The following is a 17,886-nucleotide window of genomic DNA, read 5'->3' on the forward strand; positions in this document are numbered from 1 at the left end:
GTTTCAGGCCTTGGTAGATAATTATCTTTCAGTTTTAGTTCTCCAGTCCAAGTGTAGTTCAGCATGTGATGAAAAGCAGCCATTGTGTCATAGCTGTTTCCTGGAATACATGGAATAGCTGAAGAGTATCAGGTCAGTGCCCTGAAATTCTGTTCTCTGTGGGGTTTTTTTGCATTGATAAAACCTACTTTTTTCAACAATAAGCAAACAAGCATTTCTTCTGTGTTGGTTATACTTTTATCTAAACTTCTTTCTGCACAGAGAAGTTTCTAAGGCAGTTCTACATATAATAAAGTATGTCTTGCTCAATTAGTTTTAATATAATCTGTCAAACTGGATCAGTATTTTCTAGCGTAAGTAGTTCTGATGAGAAGTGGCACATAAAAAAAATCCTCTGTTCCCCTTTAAATAGGCAGGTTTATTCTTGAGGGAAAAAGAAAAGAATTGAAAGTCTCCTTGCTTTGAGAACCATCAGTTAATCCATTTGCATAGAATTGTCTGGTTGTATTTGGCCATATGTGAGGCCTCTTTTTCAAGGCTTGTCTCTGCTGATGAAATATGGAAAAGTGCCATGAGGAGCTGCTCAGCTCACTTGGAGAGTAATACTTTCCTGTCTCAGCATCAAGAAAGCAAGGACACTATTGACTTAAGACTAGGATAACAGCTTTTCCATCAGCATTTAACTAGTTTACTGAGAGGCCTCATAATCTTGCTTACATACCGGTGGAAATGACAAACCAGCAAGCTGTTTGGAATTGTAAAAATGTACAAAACTAATACAGTGGCAGAAAGGGAAAGGAGTAATATTCTGAGGAATGTTTTAAAACCCAAGTAAACCCAAGATTTAAGTGCTAATCTGAAGCCTTGAATAAATTCTTTATGAATTTAGGAATACAAATTCATTAGTTTAATTAATAGGACTTTTAAGAGTTAAAAAGTTCGAAATTGTCTGCTGTGGGGTATGCCCAGCCCCTGCCCTGGAAGGAGGCCTGTTGAGATAAAGAGATTGCATAACTTCCCAACAAGATCCCCTTGGAAAAGGCAGCACTCTGCAGTGAGGGTGAGAGAAAACAAGAACCATGATCCTCTGGGAGACCCTATGTAGATTCCTTGTAACCCATTGGCTTCTACCATCTCACACCCACCCTTGTATCCCTGTAAGATCTACCCTTCTCCCTCTTTGAGTTTGGAGAGCTCGTCCCTATCCTCCCCTTTGCAGTGTGTGGACTAATAAAGCTGCCTCATGCAGAACTGCTAAACCAGCCTCTTGTCTCTCCCCTCCCGGTCTAGCCTGGGGTTTGCCTCGCAGAACCAGAGCTGAAGTCACTCTTGCTGAAATCACTAGCGAGCTGACAGCCTGCTGAGACAGGCACCTTCCTGCGAAGGCACCCCGGCGGCTGAGGGAGCACCGCAGACTTCTGGAAGACTGTCCCGTGCAGGACACTCTCTCGGGGTCGGTCACGGCTTCCTGGGTCTGAGCCATAGAACCCAACCCAGCCCCAACAGTCTCTTGTTCTAAATAACCTGTCCACCTAGATCTTGTTGTTTGGCAATTATGGAAGATACGTGAAAGGTATCCAACTTAAAATTTTGTCTTTACACATCAAAAAGCCTTTCAGGGTAGCTTCAATTTAAATAAGTTTGCCAAGTTGTTTACACGTGGTATGCTGTTGCTGTGCTGCGTATTTATAAAATCATACGTAACTAGCAGAATAATAAAATGTATTTTTTAAAATGCAATTTATTGGAAAGAATTAGCATTTTGCTAAGCAGTTGTGAATAAATTTATTCTGAATAGAATTACAAGTTAGTTGAATAATCTTTTCTTTCAAAAGTCATACTTAAAACCAGTGTGCAGGCAGGCAATCAGAGAACAGCAAGCACAGTTGATTGCTTCATGCTTTTAGAGATCTGCATTCTGCTTCACAGACACACATCTCTACATGTACGGATGCAGTAATCCAGTGCATAGCTGGGCTAGGTGTACTCTCGTGCAGTTTCCTCATTTACCACTTGTTTTTGCAGGTTTTGGTGACAGTCTTCCTCCCATATGTGCCATTTTTGCATTTTGACTCCTACAAAACTTGTGGTTGATACTGTCATATGAAATAGAGTGAAGCCGCATTTGTTTGAAAATACTGATAGAGTACTTACACAAATTGAAATTGTAACTATTTGAGTATGACCAAAAGTCATACCTTGCATTGTTTATGGAGTACTTAGAGAAGTTGATCAGAAAAATGCAATTAATAATGCCCTTTGGGAGAAAGCTTGACAGGGAGCACTAAGTGTGTGAGCCATTTAAACATTAGATTTATTTTTCTATACTTGTCACTTTTACTTTCCTTCAGCACATTAACGCATAGAAGCTGCAAATGCATTTAATCACAAACACCTTTCTACTTGTTCAATTCATATTCAAGAAGTAGATATTTAGCCATTGTGTGAAATAGACTGGCATGCTTTTTGTGTTGTTACTCTACTGCTATGATATCCTCGATCTTGTTTTAGCATCTGCACTTAAAGTGAGGAGTATACTTGTACTGAGAGAAAATATGGTGCTAGAGAAGCCGCTGCTACTGCTGTGTAGTCAGCAGCAGCAATAGTTGCTTTTGCTTGTGCTCCTCACTTTTCACAAGGCAAAACAAGAGAGTGCAGTGCTTGTGTTGATTGATCTCCAGCGTGTATCCGGGACTACAGCAGCGGAGTTGAGACCCCATCATTCCTCTGAACCAGTGTTGAACTAATTCTCTGGCATAAATGTGAGGGAGCTCTGTGGGAAGTTCTGGTTTTCAGATGAGATCAAAAAATCCCTACAAGTCACAAAAAGTTTTGGAAAGCTGGAGGCTCCTTAATCCTGGTGCTCCGGCCGAAGAGTAGTTTTTACATAACTACTTATTTAGCTGCACGTTTTTATATTAGCACTAGCTCTTACCTAGTATATAAGTTGCTGTATGGGGCTATCTCACCTTTTCCCTAGAGGTAGTGGAACTTTGTGGATTTTACTAAATGGTAAACATCAGCTGTATTTTATGGGTTTTGTGTTAGTGCAAACTATTTTACAAAAAATACACTGGTAAGTAAAAAAATTCGTAATGTTCTTGAACCTGGAATTAACAGATATAACTCAGGCCTTTTTTTTTCAGTTATAATGAATTCTTCAGAACTCAAACAATTTTAATGATTTCAAACATAGCTGAATGCATTAAAAATTCTAGGAAGTAATTGCATCATTCATCATTATTATTTCAAGTAGGAGAAATAAACGACCTTTAAATTGTTCTTTTGCACAATTCTAAATAGATTAAAATTTCCTGCTCTTTTTAAACATGTACATGGAAAGTTTTTCACTTTTAATTCATAGAATAGGTGACTGTTGCTGTATGATTTGTGCAGTTATGAAACAATAGATTTGCTTTGCAGAACTGAAAAAAAAATTATTTTCAGAAAAATGGGTAGAGAAAAAACCAAAATATTTTAAAATTATTATAATTGCTTAAAACAATTATGTGTAGGAATCGAGTATTTTTAAAATCACAGTACAAGTAGAAGGACCAGGGTGATCAACCTCTGTTTTCCCCGTGGACTAACCCCAGCCCAAGCTCTTGTTTTTCCCAGTGCGTTCTTGCTTAGTCTGAAGATGTTTTTATGGTACAACACGCTGTATTTGGTAAGGAAAGCCACCTCCCCGTTTCAGCTGTGCTGTTTTCTGTTACCCTAGAGATGGAGCTGTCTCCAAGGTTGACACTGAAAAGCACAGTGCAGCCAGAGGACGGGGAGGGCAGCGAGAAGGAATTGAGTGAAGCTTGTGATCCGAATCTATGTGCTGGGATAGATCATAGGATACAGGTGAAGGAAAACAAAACAAATTCCACTGACGTGAAGACAGTATAAGGAAGGAAGTGAAGTTACGGGATAGGTCAGGCTGGGAGACTACCTTCCAGTAGTGAGAGGACAAGACACAAGGTCAGTGAGTTAGTTAAGCTGTCTTTGAAACAGTGCTTCATGGTTGTCTCTAGAGAGAACTTTTGCCAGCAAAAAGACCATTTCAGTCACTGATCAGCAAATGCAGTATTTTCCAACCTGAAGGATTCCATGGTTCTGTAAAGAGAACTCACTGTCATGCCCATGCATGTGATTTCAGTCAACTGTAGGATGAATATATAGGTATGCTACATAGTTGAGTGTGAATGCAGAGGGCATCAAAAAGCACTGCAGGAAATGGATTGAGCCCTGGGTAGGTATGCAGAGACATTATAAAACTTGGATCTTGCTCTGGGAGGATCCATAATCCACATGATTTCTAAAATCATTGCAAAATCAAAGGGGCTTTGGTACCTTCACTCTTTTGCATGGGGTCAGCTCTAAGTAGCATATGTTCATTGCCAATATGTATAAATTTCTGAATGCAGTACATGCTGTTCTCTCTGGATTGCTAATCTGATTGCCATTCCTTTTTGACATTCTGTTCAATATATGGAAAAGACTCTCTATGGTCTTGCTTGCTCTAGCCTGTCTTGTCTAGCTAAACTTGTTTCTCACTGTAACCCCTTTCTGATCTCTGTTTGCCTAGCACAGGCCAACACCCTTTCCTCTTAGACAATCTCCTCACAGTTGTGAGAGCCTTTTCCTTTGTACCTCATGCCATTTGGAACAGTTTTCTGTGACTGCTTTTTGACTTCCATGCTTTTTTTGGAACATAGTTGAAAACATGTGACAGTTTTTCTGTTACAATTCCTCAAATTTTCACTTTTCCCTGATGTTATTTAATTCTTAAGATTTTACAATTAACATAGGTGCATGGAGCATTTTGTAATACTTTATAGCATTTAGATGCAACACTAAGTGCAGAACCTCTGAGCCTTGTCCTGTATGCATGTAAGTTGATGGCAGAGCTGCTACTAACTACGGTGTGTGCAGGCTTCTGCCTCTAGCGCAGTGTCTATCAATGAAACTCTGTACACCAGGAATTTGATGTTTTGAAATACTGTATTGTTGCTGTCCTGGATGACCTTTTTCTCTCAAGGTGGCATTTGCTTGCCTTGGCTTATCTGTAGCTTTGTTAAGTAAGTAATAATAATAAAAAAACAAAAGGTGGGGTGAAATTTGGCAAACATTTATCCTCCTTATTCTTAATGTGTTTAGAACAAGTAAGTTCATTTTGCTTACGTACTGACAGGAGGTTAGGAAAATTACAGGAGTAATGTATGTTCACCTGACAATGCAGACAAAAGGCTTTTGATGGTGGATGTTGCCTGAAGTGGAATGGGGTGAAGGAGTATAAACGGTTTCTAGTGCATATGAGAGGCAAAGGCTTTATCTGCCTCTCAGAAGACTTCACAAATGCCTTTGTTTTGTCATACTAAATAGAAGTATCCAAAGATTTTCTTCTTTGTCCTTCCTTTGGACAGCCTGACCTTCTTTGGTCATTAAGGTAGGAAATCAAGTGATGCTTTGCAGCAGTTGTCTATTTCCTTTCCTTGTGGTCTCCACTTAGTTGTGGTTTTTTCCTTTTTTTTTCCTTTTGGTAGTGTTCCATAGCTGTAGTCAGAATACTTTTGCAAAAGAGCAAGTATTAAGGTTCTCTCAAAATAACTGACATTCGTATATTTCCACTGTTGCCCTAGCTACAGTCATTTGCACATGATTCATCAGATTGTAACTCATGCTAGGCTCTTTTCAAGAGAATTAATCTATTAGTGTGGTGTAGTAACTGTATTATGACCGTAAATGAATATGTGGATGTGATTCTTAAACTATATCCTTTTTAAAGGGACAAACAGAAAACCTAAGCAGCATTTATATGAATGAAAAGTACTTTCCTCCACTTTATCAAAATGTGTTTGTCCTATACCATACTCCTTGTCTTCGCACATTGTGTTCCCATAATGATAAAACTTAGCATATTTTTACCTTCTAATAGATTCTCGTCTTGTCTTAGCGCCTTCTGGGTAATATGACCAAAGTGTTGACTTGGGTAATATCCCATCTGAGTCTAAGCTTTGATTTCTTACTGCCTGGTTGACACATTGTGTACCTCAGATAGCTGGGTCCAATTCACAAGCATTAGTGTTATTTGTTAAAACTTGCCTATCAGTTTGGTACTGCCCAGAACACAAATAAAGGGTTTTGGGTTGTGTGAGATAACACAAACAGGACAAAGCCATAAGATAGTAGATCCAAGGTGGAAAGAGTTTAATTTTAATATTTTGTGTTTGTGTGTCTGTGTGTGTATTTAAAGGTGTCACTAGATTTCACATCTGATGTGATTCTTCGGCAGTAACAAACACATGTTTGTTACTGATCATGTTAAGTTGCATTCATAACATCCCAGTTATGGATGATTTATTTACCGGTAAAGCCATCAGCAGTTAGAGCAAAGTTGCAAGTGTAAATAAACAGTAACTGAATCCATGGTGTTTACATACAACTGTTTTTATATGTCTCAGTGAAATTATTTTTATTTCCTCCACAAAAATACCAGGATGTAAGGTGGGAGGTGTGGCCTGAAATCTCAAGTACATGAAAATGTCAAGTACCTAATGTGTTCTGTAAGACTGATGAGTCTGTACAAATGTTCTTTTGTTTACAGGTGTTTTGAGCTGGTACTACTATGTGTCTATGCCAATGCCAGCATCCACCTTCACTATTGCTGTGGGGTGCTGGCAGGAAGTTAAACAGCAATCCTTCAAACAAACAGCTGCTATTGAAACAAACACTGAGTTCCCCTTGCCATCATCACAAACTGATTTCAGGTTGGTGTTTATAATATTGTTGGAAAATTAGATACATGGGTAGCATTTCCATTTACTGTGTGGAATGTGAAAATGAGTCATATTAGCACAGGAATCAAAATAGGACTTGTTTAATCTGAACAGAAAAATCTTGACAGGAAAATAATTCCAAAGGCATTATTTCATGGGTACAGGTGTGGTTCTTTTTATGGGAAAACAAGCTGCTTGGTGAGTAATAGGGTTTGTAAATTCCACTGTCCGCTAGATCTGTATCCTATATCCATAATACTCTGCTGCAGCAATGCCAGGTCCTGTCTCGTTTCTTAAAATACTCGACTCAGTCTGTTCTGGATACCTAATGCCTCCTACAATACTGGCTACTCACTTATTTGTTCTGCTCCAGTCTCATTGCACAGTTAGAGCTGACCTGTGCAGTGGTTTACCTGGGGTGATGTGTAACGATCGTGAAAGATCTGGTACAGTGATCCCATAAAATGGATCAATGATTCTTAGCTGGTTTTGACCAAACTAGTAGAAATGTAATTATTTTGGATACATCTATTCCTCCTCTCAGTCTAGTCAAAACTCATTGAGTTTGAATTATTACAGAGTGATGGATGAACGAAACAAAATATGCCTGAAAGTAAGACTTAAAGATAGAAAACAAGTTTCTGGAAAAATACCATTTGTTTCACATGTATTCACCTTAGTTAGCAGAAGTCTCACACATGGGACTTGATTTCCTCATATATTGCTCTCAGCTTTTCAAATTCATATCATAGCATCACAGACCAACCCAGGTTGTAATGGACCTTGAAAGTTCATCTAGTCCATTCTTTCATGGGAGGGAGCTTAGATGAAGATATCTAACACCCATTGGCCCTTGTTTTGGCCATGTTGCTCCTTGTGAAGAGGGAGACTCTGTGGTCTTTGTAGATGCCCTTCAAGTGCTGAAATAGTGCAATAGGGTTCTCTTTCCCCTTCCATGAAAAGGCCTAGCTCCTTCTGTCTTTCCTCACAGGGGAGCTTCTGCAGCCTTTGTTCATTTCTGTGTCTTCCTTGAACTGTGAGACCAGAAGGAGACACTATGCTTGAGGTACTGCCTGACAAGCTCTGTTCAGAGTGTGGTGATCCCAGTCCATCTTTGCCAGCAATGCAGCTGCAGCTGCAGCCCAGGATCAGATTTGCCTTTTGCTGCAGTGTCAAACCAGTGACTTGTGTTCAAGTGATTGTCCCCTGAACTTCCATGTCCCTTTCAGCAAGGCTGCTCCCCAGACACACAGGTCACAGCCTGTGCTGGGCCCTTTGGTTGTGTCATCCCAGGTGCAGGACTTTGCACTTGTCTCTGCTGCACCTTGCACTGCTCTTGCCAGCCCCACCCTTTCAGCCTGTCCAGGTTTCTGAGATGGCTCTCCCTTCAGATGTGTCCACCTCACCACCTAGCTAACTTGGTGAGGGTGCTTTCAATCCCATCATCCAGGATATTTGTGAACATGTTGAACAGTGTGGGACCCAACATCATTTCTTGGGGAACTCCACTAGTGACAGACTGCCAGCCTTAGTGAAAACCATTGATCACCACTCTCTGAGCATGGCCCGTGTGTCAGTTTTGTACCCATCTTGCAGACCACCTATCCAGTTTGTATGTTGCCAGTTTGTCCGGGAGAAGGTTCTGGGAAAGTGTGGTCAGTGTTCTGCAGAACTCCAGGCAAACAACATCCACTTCTCTCCCCATGTCAACAGAAGTTGTTATTTTATTGTAGAAGGTGATTAGGGTCGTAAATATTTTTTCTGTTACTCAATTAAAAAATTTGCTGAAAAAATACTTGTCTTTTAGATAGCTCTTTTGAATAATACTTTGTTAACATTAAGACAGTGGAAGTTTTTATGGGTTTGGTAAAACTAGTCAGTCTTTGGAACTTGAGGGCTTAATATGGATTTTTTGTTGGAATTTAGAATTAAAGGATTCTGGTGACTTGCAGCTTGGCCGATTTTGGTTAAAAAATGCTAATTAATCTTTAGAATAGAAATTTTTGTACTTTACCGAGAATCAGTAAGAAATGCCTATTCTAATTTTTAAATAATTTATAGGTTTGATGAAGTTCTAAAAATTGGTTTGTGTGTATTTCTTTGCTATTTATATGTTTATAATATGACTGCCTCTACAAAAGTAAGCTGTAGATGTTCACTATGTGTTCCTCGCCAAAGTACAGCACATTTGGAAATAGGAATTTATTGATCTTGGTGCAAAAGATTATTCTGACTCAGTATTGATAGAATAAATGAAAACTTCTGGGATTTTTCTGTAAAATTTCTGAAAAGGGGGAAATATTTTTGTAATTTTTTGTAGCAAAAATTAGTGTAAGTTTTAATCAGTGTGGTGGTCATAGTTACGAGTTTATCTGTGTGATGGTTATTGTGTGAGTTAACTGATACAGATAGTGTGATGTATCTGCAGCAGTTGGTGTCTGTAGAAGAAACAGAACTAATGTATCTTGGGAAAAAAAATGACAAAGAATAATCCAGAAATCCTCAGCAAACGGGGTGTCTATTGTATGTAGACAAAAAAGGAGACCCTAAGTGTACAAGATTGTTCTGCAGCTAATCAGGACACAAAAATCTATGTCCTTAGAAATATGCTCTTACAGTTATATCCAGTTAATCTTTAGTTGGGAGTTAGCACAACAAAGACTGTTGCTTGTTTTAGTCAGTGAGATCAGGTAACCAAACCAACATTACTCACAGTAGCAGACATTTCTAGAAAGGGTGTGAAATGGATAGACAAGCAAATGTTAAGCCTGTGTCTCAGATCAGACAGTGGAGATAAACTCTAGGGCAGCAGGAAAAGGTAGGAATTCTGAAGGAAGCTGTTGAAATGTGTAGTGTAATTTGTATCCAGATGCCAGTGAGTTTGACCTAAGGAGGCTGTATCAAAGTAAATGTTAAATGGAGCTATGGTGTTTATAACTTTATCTCCTTGTGGTCATTAAGGACTTGGCAACTTTTATAAGAGTTATGGTGCTAGCTTTCATGTTCCTGCCTAATCTTAACTCTGATAATAAAACACAAAGTGACATTGTTTTAGAGCAGATATATACTGGATTAAACCACCCTTAGAAAAAAAAAGTGTAGCAAAGGATATGGTTTCTTTACGTATGTAGTCAATGAAAGGACTTAGAGTCCACTTCTTTGACAGAAAGACTTACGTAAGGTGCTAAAGTGTTAATACTTCAGCAAAATCTCATCCATTTCTACATGTTATCATTTTGTTTTCTGTGTCAGCACTTACCTGGAGCATGATCTTCCAAGCATAAGTGCTTTGGGCAATGCTGGGTGCTTTGCCTGTCAAGGCATAGTAGAACCAGATCACTTAAACTGAAATTTCAAACCAAGGAGAGGCTGTGCACTGTAGAAAAGACAGGCTAACAGGTGAAAACATGAAGCTGATTTCTGTTTAGATAAGAATCTATTTGGGCAGATAATTTATTGTGAAGGTATATGACTCAGTGTTTAGTAAGGATTTGATTTACCCCTCATTTCTTCCAGCTAAAGCTCTAAATATCCTGTAAAAGTACTATAAAGTAAGGTTAGCCTAATGTGGTACGATTGAATGTCTAGCATGATAAGCCTGAATTTACATCTATTGGGTATTTTTCTTAATAATAATAAAAAAAATTAGTTGAAGTTTCTGGGGAATTTTAGTAGCAACAACAGAAAAAATCCCACTTGGAATTTTTACATTGTAAAACTACATTGTAAAATTACATTGTAATTGCACCTAAAATATTTGTGTTAATGTTATGCTAGTATGTATAGAATTTTATTTTCATATCCAAGTTTAAATAGGACTTCTCTGAGTAAATATTTTTGTATTCTTATTAGTTCTCTTTACATATATTTTGAGCACTTATTTTTTTGATGCATATCTGTTACAAAAACAAGGTGTGACTAGTCTCTCTCTTTAGAGTGCTACTCAGACATGTAGTAATGAGTGTTTCAAAGTGCTGCACATGTGTGAACAGAGTGAGAATGCAAATGAGCTGGTCCTATGGAAATTAATTCTGTCATTCTGATATCTAGAGAATATCCTTGTCTTAACATAGTTGTGCACATTTCTGATACCACAATTAAGTATTGTTTTGTTTCGTTTTGTATTGTCAGATGGCATGAAGAAACCTGTGGTCATGTGGAATATCCCTGCCGTTTCCAAAATCCTGCTGCCAGGTTGCAGGCAGTCATTCCTTATAGAGTCTTTGCTCCCTGGTGCCTTATGGAAAGCTGTGAAGAGTATTTGCTTCAGCTAATTCCTCAGTGTCTCTCAGCTGCTTACGCCACACTGGGTACCCACCCCTTTTCCAGGCTTGATGTTCTGATAGTTCCTTCCAACTTTTCCAGCTTGGGAATGGCTAGGTAAAGAAACTTCTTAGTATCCAATCTGCTGTATTTTGCTAGACTCCTTTTTATCAGCTAGTTAACAGTGTCAAGTTGCTGTCAATATAAAGTTGCTGTGCTGTTTTTTTAAACAAAACTTAAAACTCTTGTTCTGACTTCGTGTGAGTACGTTTGTTTGCATCCTTTGTGACCTTTAATTTTAGTTTTAACAGGGCTTAGGGAAGGAAAATATAAGCCTATTAGAAATGTGGGTCTGAATTTCTACATTTGCCAAACTGAATTTCTTTTGTTGGTTCTATTGATCTAAATACTTGATGTCATTGTCTTGTTTTCTTTTCACACTGATTTTAGCCTTATATTTTGACAGAACAGGAGCATGTTAAAATCCAAATCTAGAGTTACTTCATAAGCCTTTCCAATGTATGAGTTTCTAGTCAAACACTTATCTTTAGAAGCTGAAGGCAGATTGTAAGGATTATATTATCAAGTTTTTATGGAATTTTAAGGGTTCTCAAGCTTGTCCATGTCCCTCTGAATGGCATCTGTTCCCTCCAGCAATTTGACTGTAGCACTTAGATTGGTGTCGTCAGCAAACTGGCTGTGTATGCCTGTCCCACTTGACCCACTGTATGTCACTTAAAAAGATGTTGAACTGTTACTGACCCCTGAGGATGCCACTCATCACTGCTCTCCACTTGGACAATGAGCATTCACTGCAACCCTTTTGAGTGTGACCATCCAACCAGTTCCATATCCACTGAGTGGTCCTTCCAGTTTAGAGACAAAGGTGTTGTGCAGGACAGTGTCCAATGCTTTGCATTCCGGTAGATGACATCACTTTCTTTTCCCTTGTTCACCATTGTTGTAACCCCATTTTAGAAGGGCACCAAACTTCTCAGGTGTGATTTGTCATTAGCGTAGCCATGTTGGCTGTCACCAATCTGCTCTGTATCTTTGATGTGCCTTCTTACAGTTTCCAGAAGGATCTGCTCCATGCTTTTGCTGGACCTTGAATTGAGACTGGCTGGCCTGTACTTCCTGAGGTCATCCTTCTATACCTTTCTAAAAATGGGGGATGTGTTTCTTTTTTCCCAGTCAGTGGATCTTCACTGATGCCAGCAAGATCATGGCCCTGCAGGCCGTGTTTATTCCCCATGCTGCATGCATTAGCATAGGGACTTTTAAGCTGGGCCCTTGAGGAAATTTACTGGCTTACTGACTTACTGGCTGCAGTTCCTTTGTGCTGCTGTTCAGGTGCCCTTGTGCTGACCTGTTACCTCTCCCCAGGCTCTGGGCATCATACGAGTGGGGTGGATTGAGGTTCCCCTTTCCCAACATCTTTAGTGTAAAGCTTTCTTCACCAGCCTGGCAAGCTTATGACTGAAGATGCTCTTACCCTTCTCTGACAAATGGACCCCATCAGCAGGCCAGGTTTCTCAAAGTGAGTCTCATGCTGAGTTCCTGGTGTGGCCCCAGTCCTACAACCTTTAGCTGATTTGCCCGATTTGACTGGCCCTTCCAAGCTGTAGATTTTTTTTTTCTACAACCTTCCTCTTGCAATCTTCTTTTGGGTTAAAAATAGAAAATTATGCTGGCACATTAATGATACTGTATAGTTTTTAGTGTAAGTTTACTTGCTTTTTTATTTCATGAAGATCTAGAAAATTCAGACATTTAGCATTCAGTCACCCTCCTCTGCCATATACAGCTTGTTGCTTTGTAGATACTTTTTACTGGTTACTGAGTTTTCAATGATGGTTCTTCACTCAATGAAAGCATTGCTTTGTGCATTCAATGTTGCTTTGTGCACCTACCATAAATTATATTCTCTGGTTCTTTGCCTGCTGGCTTGATTTGGAGTGAGGTGTGATACTGTGTACCATATTCTTGAAGCCATATGAAATTTGTAGAGCTGCTCACCTGTCTTCTATTACTTCAAAGGCATGATACTAAAGGGTTGACAGAGGGCCTTGCTATAATTGAGGAAGAAGCTGGCCATTTGACTTAGCTGTGAGACAAGAGCAGTGGAACCATGAAAGGCAAGACACACAAATAGTACAAAATGAAAGAGAAAGCAGACAGTGATGTCTGGGCCAAAATTACAGCACACAGTAGGAGAAGTCTTCAATATTCAGTTGTTGATATGCTATTGCTCTTTGGAAAATTGTCAGTGCCTTCCCTGCATGTACATTTCCCAGAACTTATAGGGAAAAGATACCTGCAGGGAGCCTGTTGAAAAGCCATCTGTCATTATCTGAGTCCAGTATGCCTGTTCAGAATACTATAATTGTGTTTTCTTTGTGAAGGAGGTGAGAAAAAATCTGAGCTTTTATTCCCCTATGCTTCATCTAACCACTGTCAATTCCAAGCAATCCATATCATTTATTATAAGGATGAAAGAAGGAGCATGCATGCTTCCTGATGCCTGTCGCTTAACAGTGCATCAAGCCAAACACATTCCAATTTTTCAAAATTTAACTAATTTAAGAACTAATTTAAGGTGTTTAAATGTCAAGCTGTATTCGGACAGGAGATTATTAAGTGACTCAATAGCTTGTTTGTTCCTGTTTTATGTTATTTTTCAAATAGAAGTTTCTATGTATATAGCAAGCTACTTGAAATGGTTGATTCCTGTGCATGCAGTGATAATTACCTAAATTGCTTAAGCTAACAATAAGCTGTGTGCAAAACCGTGTCCAAACCCACATGAAGAAAAAAAAGTTAGTCATTACCTTGGGTTAAAAAGGTTGCTGTTGTATTTCTTTTTTATCTTCTAGTCTATCTGTAGCAGTAAAAACATAATACAGCATGCCAGCACATAGGAACTGTTGTTATGAGAACTCTAATTGGACTCCTGTCTACCAGGGAAGGAAGCAGACATACATTTTAGTCATTATCTGAAATATTAGGGCTTTACAGCATTTTGAACTTTTCTTTGTTTCTCTGTTGATTACACTTACTGTGCTTTTCACGTCTCAGAATACTTCTTTTTATTTTGGAGGGATGTTTCCCCAACATCTTAGATTGGTAGGAAGTTATAATAGTTCCTGGACAGAGTTTAAAACACAGGTGTTTTAAACTGTATTTCAGTGGCAGCTACTGTGGGTCAGCTGCATTTCTCTTGAAGTCTGACAGATGCTTTACGAGAAAGACTGTAGTTGAAAGCATATTCATTTTATTTGTGTTTATTAGTTTAAGTGATTCTGTATAGCTTCTCCTAAATTCTTGCTAGTAAAAGAACAATGTGGCCTACACAACTTTGTTTGTGATACTATGTACACACTGTACAGAAATTATGTTGGACTGTACAGAAATTAAATTCATAATTGTGGACCAAATTTAAATAGCTTAAAAGCCTGAGATTCAATGCTTTTTCTGGAATGTTTAGGATATTGTGAACACGTAACAGCAGTTAATTGTATAATTTTAAATTCCTTCACTAGCAGAAGAGAGCAAATTGGAGCAAAAGGAGGAGGGAAGTGTATCAGCCTACAAGGCCCTAGAGTTTCTAGTTAGGTTGCTCATGGAAGAGATCCCTGACCGCACACTACACTGAAAGGTGTGCATCACTCATGTATTCAGAGAACTAAGAAGTTAAAATCAGGAGATTAAAAGTAGCACTATGTTTTGATGCTGCTCATATGCTACTCCCTGAGGAGTTGTCAACCCCACTGGCATTTAAATATCAGAGGTATTTCACAGTTGCAAATGCTCTCATGTGAGGCAGCAGTTAGTCATGTGAACAAACCTGAATGCAAGATTTCAGATGAAAGGTAGGGTCTGTGTATTCGCCGGTTGGTTGGGCTCTTCAAATCAGTTCACTCCCAATCCAGTTTTGTTGATCGCATTTGAAAACGTAATGTTTTGATGTCTCTTCCCACTGAACTACCACTCAATTTCCTTTTGTCAGAACCTGAAGAGCTTCCAAATTCCTTGTTCTTTTTCATTCCCTGAGGAAAAACATTCTTTCAAATATAGAAACTCTTAACTTTTGGTGCCACCTGAGCCTGTGCTTGAGACTATGACTTCTCTTGCGGTGTTTAACGGCGTAAGTTTTTTCACAGTTACACCAATCTCTTGTGTTTCTGTGATGTTAGAAACTGCTTAGCAGCTTTTTATTTCTTCAGAGCAAATGTGCTGATGTTTATTTTACTCCCCTGAGAACTGTAAGCCTTTGCATTCAGTTGAAATTCTTTTTGAAGCAATGGTATTTAAAGTTTTTTTGTTGCCAGCACACATTGTTTAAATAACATAAGATTACTGCTTTTTCTGTTTGAATTAATATATTTCAGATGTACTAGTTTTGTAGTAAATGCTAGCACAAGGAAACATTCTTATTCATGGACTATGTGTAAATAACCTTTCTAGGCACATCACATGTTGCCAGGATCTAGAAGAGTATGATGAGGAAAATGTCTTTTGGTGTATACCATGCTCCTAGCTTTTCCTTAAACTCTTAGTACTAGTAACGACTGTGGCATAGATGGACATCTGGTCTAACCTAGTTTATCTGTACTTACAATTTTGACATCAAAACTAGTGGAACCAAAGAACTTCTAAGCAACATTCTGACATTTTCAAAACAGGATCCTAATGTTAGGTTATTTGAATTCTGTTTAGGCTCTAAAATTAGTGGCCTTATTTTCAACTATGCTGGACACCCTTGAAACCCAAATGCTGTTTGAGGGCGAGGATGCTTGGAATATTTATAAATCAGGTCAACTTCTATAGCTGACTAAATATGGATTTAGCAACCCAGCTTTCAATTCCTATTTATAAAGTTCTTACTCACTTTTCTCCTGTCATGTTAAAAAATTCTTTGGTACATCCACCTATCTTCTTTGAAAAAAGAATATCCATTTCTTCAAAATACGGTATATCAGCAGAACTCTTGAGTCTTTCCTGTCTATGTCACCAAGGTTGTTAACTTCTTAAATTGAAAAGGGAGATGGCTCAAGCAGCCTCTTTGATCAGTGGATCTCTCGCCGCCATTTGTCTGTTCTGTGTGTCTGCAGTGTTACGATGACAACTGATAAGACCATAGAAAATCAGCCAGGACTACTGGAAAACATTCAAATGTCAAAGTTAAATGTAAAACCTTTAATATTGTTCAGTCTTGCAGAACTGTGTATTACTATTTGATGCAACTGTAGAAGCCTTTTCTGAGTCAATACAAATGTAGATACACTTTTTTGCACAACATTTTCAGTTGTGTTAATTTGACAAAATACTCACAAGAGTAATCCTTAAACATTTAGCTTATTTTTTACATATCACTAGTTGGTTATCCACACAGAAATAACCATGTTATTTTAAAGCAAATTTAAAAAAAAATTAAAGCAAAAGTAAAAACATGGTGAAAGAAAAATTGAGTCTTAGCTGTGATAACAGTAATAACAGTATGTGGCTGTACAACAGGTGCCATTTTAACAGAGAAGCCAGATGTGTGTTCTGCAGTATCAGGGGAATTTCTTTTGCATTTCTGATATTTTTCCATAGAGCTTTCTCAGTGCTGTTGTGAGTCAATATTTACTGTTTGTAAGATGCTTCTGTTATGGGATAGTATCACAAGAAGATAACATTTCAGTCTGACATTACTGGCCAAAATTAATACAAAAAGGAATGTTTTAGAACATGTCAAGTTACTTATGCTTCAAATATGCAGCTTTACATTGTTACCATCTGTAATTTTATGAAATGAATAGAGAATATTGTTTTAGGAGTTTAAAAATCACTTGCTTCTTTTGCTATATGGCACATGAATTCTTAAAAGGGCATTTGGTCGTTGAAACTGGAGAGGTTAGTCAGGTTCTTTTGATGCTACTGTAAAATAGTAACTGCTTTTAAATGCTTTTAGTAACTGTTTCTAAATTCTAGGATTTAAAATTTTTAAATTCTAGGATTAAAATTATGACAGAGACTGTTGACATCATTTATATTTAAGGGTGCCTAAGCATTTTGAATATAGACTTGTATTTCAGTGGTTTATAACTGTAAAGACTTGTTCCCAGCTTACATAAAGTGGTTTGGCTTAGGAAAAGTGGGTGTGCGTATTGTACACGCATATGTGAGAGGCCAGCATGTTTCTATGCATCTTGTACTTATATATATATATAAATATATGTGTATATATATGCTCATGCCTAATATATATCCATGCTGGCCCTTTATACATGTGCATATATAGGTGTGTAGGTAATACTAATGATTTTATTTTTGTTTTATGAGTTGCATGGCATTTATAAAGTAAAAGTATAATTTTCCCTCAAAAGTGACCTGTTTATAGAGAGCTAGAATATGGAGACCTGGAAAAATTGTCATTATTGAACTCTAGGTTGGAGATTTTGAAACTAATTTTCAGAATTCTTTCTCCCTGCGTCTTACTTTATCTCTAACCCTCAACTTTTTTCTCCTACCAGTAGAGAGGTATGTTTGGAAATGACTTTTGCTTGTAGATTGGTAGCAATATAGTGCATCTACTATTTAGTATTCTGTCAGTAGCATTAGATGGTTTCACTTAACTTTCTGAATCATATAAATAGTAGAGTGCTTATAAATGCAGAGATTTTGCTGTATATGCTGTGAGTGGTAAGAAAGAAGATAATAAATGCAGCCAATTGTTTTGAAGCCCTAAGCTTACTTTTAAAGGGCAGAAAGAAAGACACTGTTCAAAGCAGCCACAGGCTTCTGTCATGCAATTATCTCTGATCTGACTTACCGTACCAAGTATGTGAAGCTTTCTTAGTCTCTGTCTATGATA

General features: G+C 38.1%; 1 protein-coding gene across 6 annotated transcripts in view; it reads left to right on the top strand.

Moving 5' to 3' along the window:
* Nucleotides 1–17,886, top strand: part of AOPEP (aminopeptidase O (putative)) — a 186,640-nt gene that overhangs the window by 14,836 nt on the left and 153,918 nt on the right. For 5 of the 6 annotated variants that reach the window (XR_011147886.1, XM_069002557.1, XM_069002559.1 and 2 more), the window contains exons 4-5: nt 6,593–6,755; nt 10,896–11,144. Coding sequence is in view for 5 of the 6 variants with exons in the window: in XM_069002557.1 (XP_068858658.1) it covers nt 6,593–6,755; nt 10,896–11,144 (412 nt within the window). In the remaining variant the exon portion in view is untranslated. The remainder of the gene's footprint in view (nt 1–6,592; nt 6,756–10,895; nt 11,145–17,886) is intronic. The other variant, XM_069002561.1, reaches the window with a different exon arrangement.

The sequence above is a fragment of the Aphelocoma coerulescens genome (genome assembly GCF_041296385.1).
Source record: "Aphelocoma coerulescens isolate FSJ_1873_10779 chromosome Z unlocalized genomic scaffold, UR_Acoe_1.0 ChrZ, whole genome shotgun sequence".
NCBI lineage: Eukaryota > Metazoa > Chordata > Aves > Passeriformes > Corvidae > Aphelocoma > Aphelocoma coerulescens.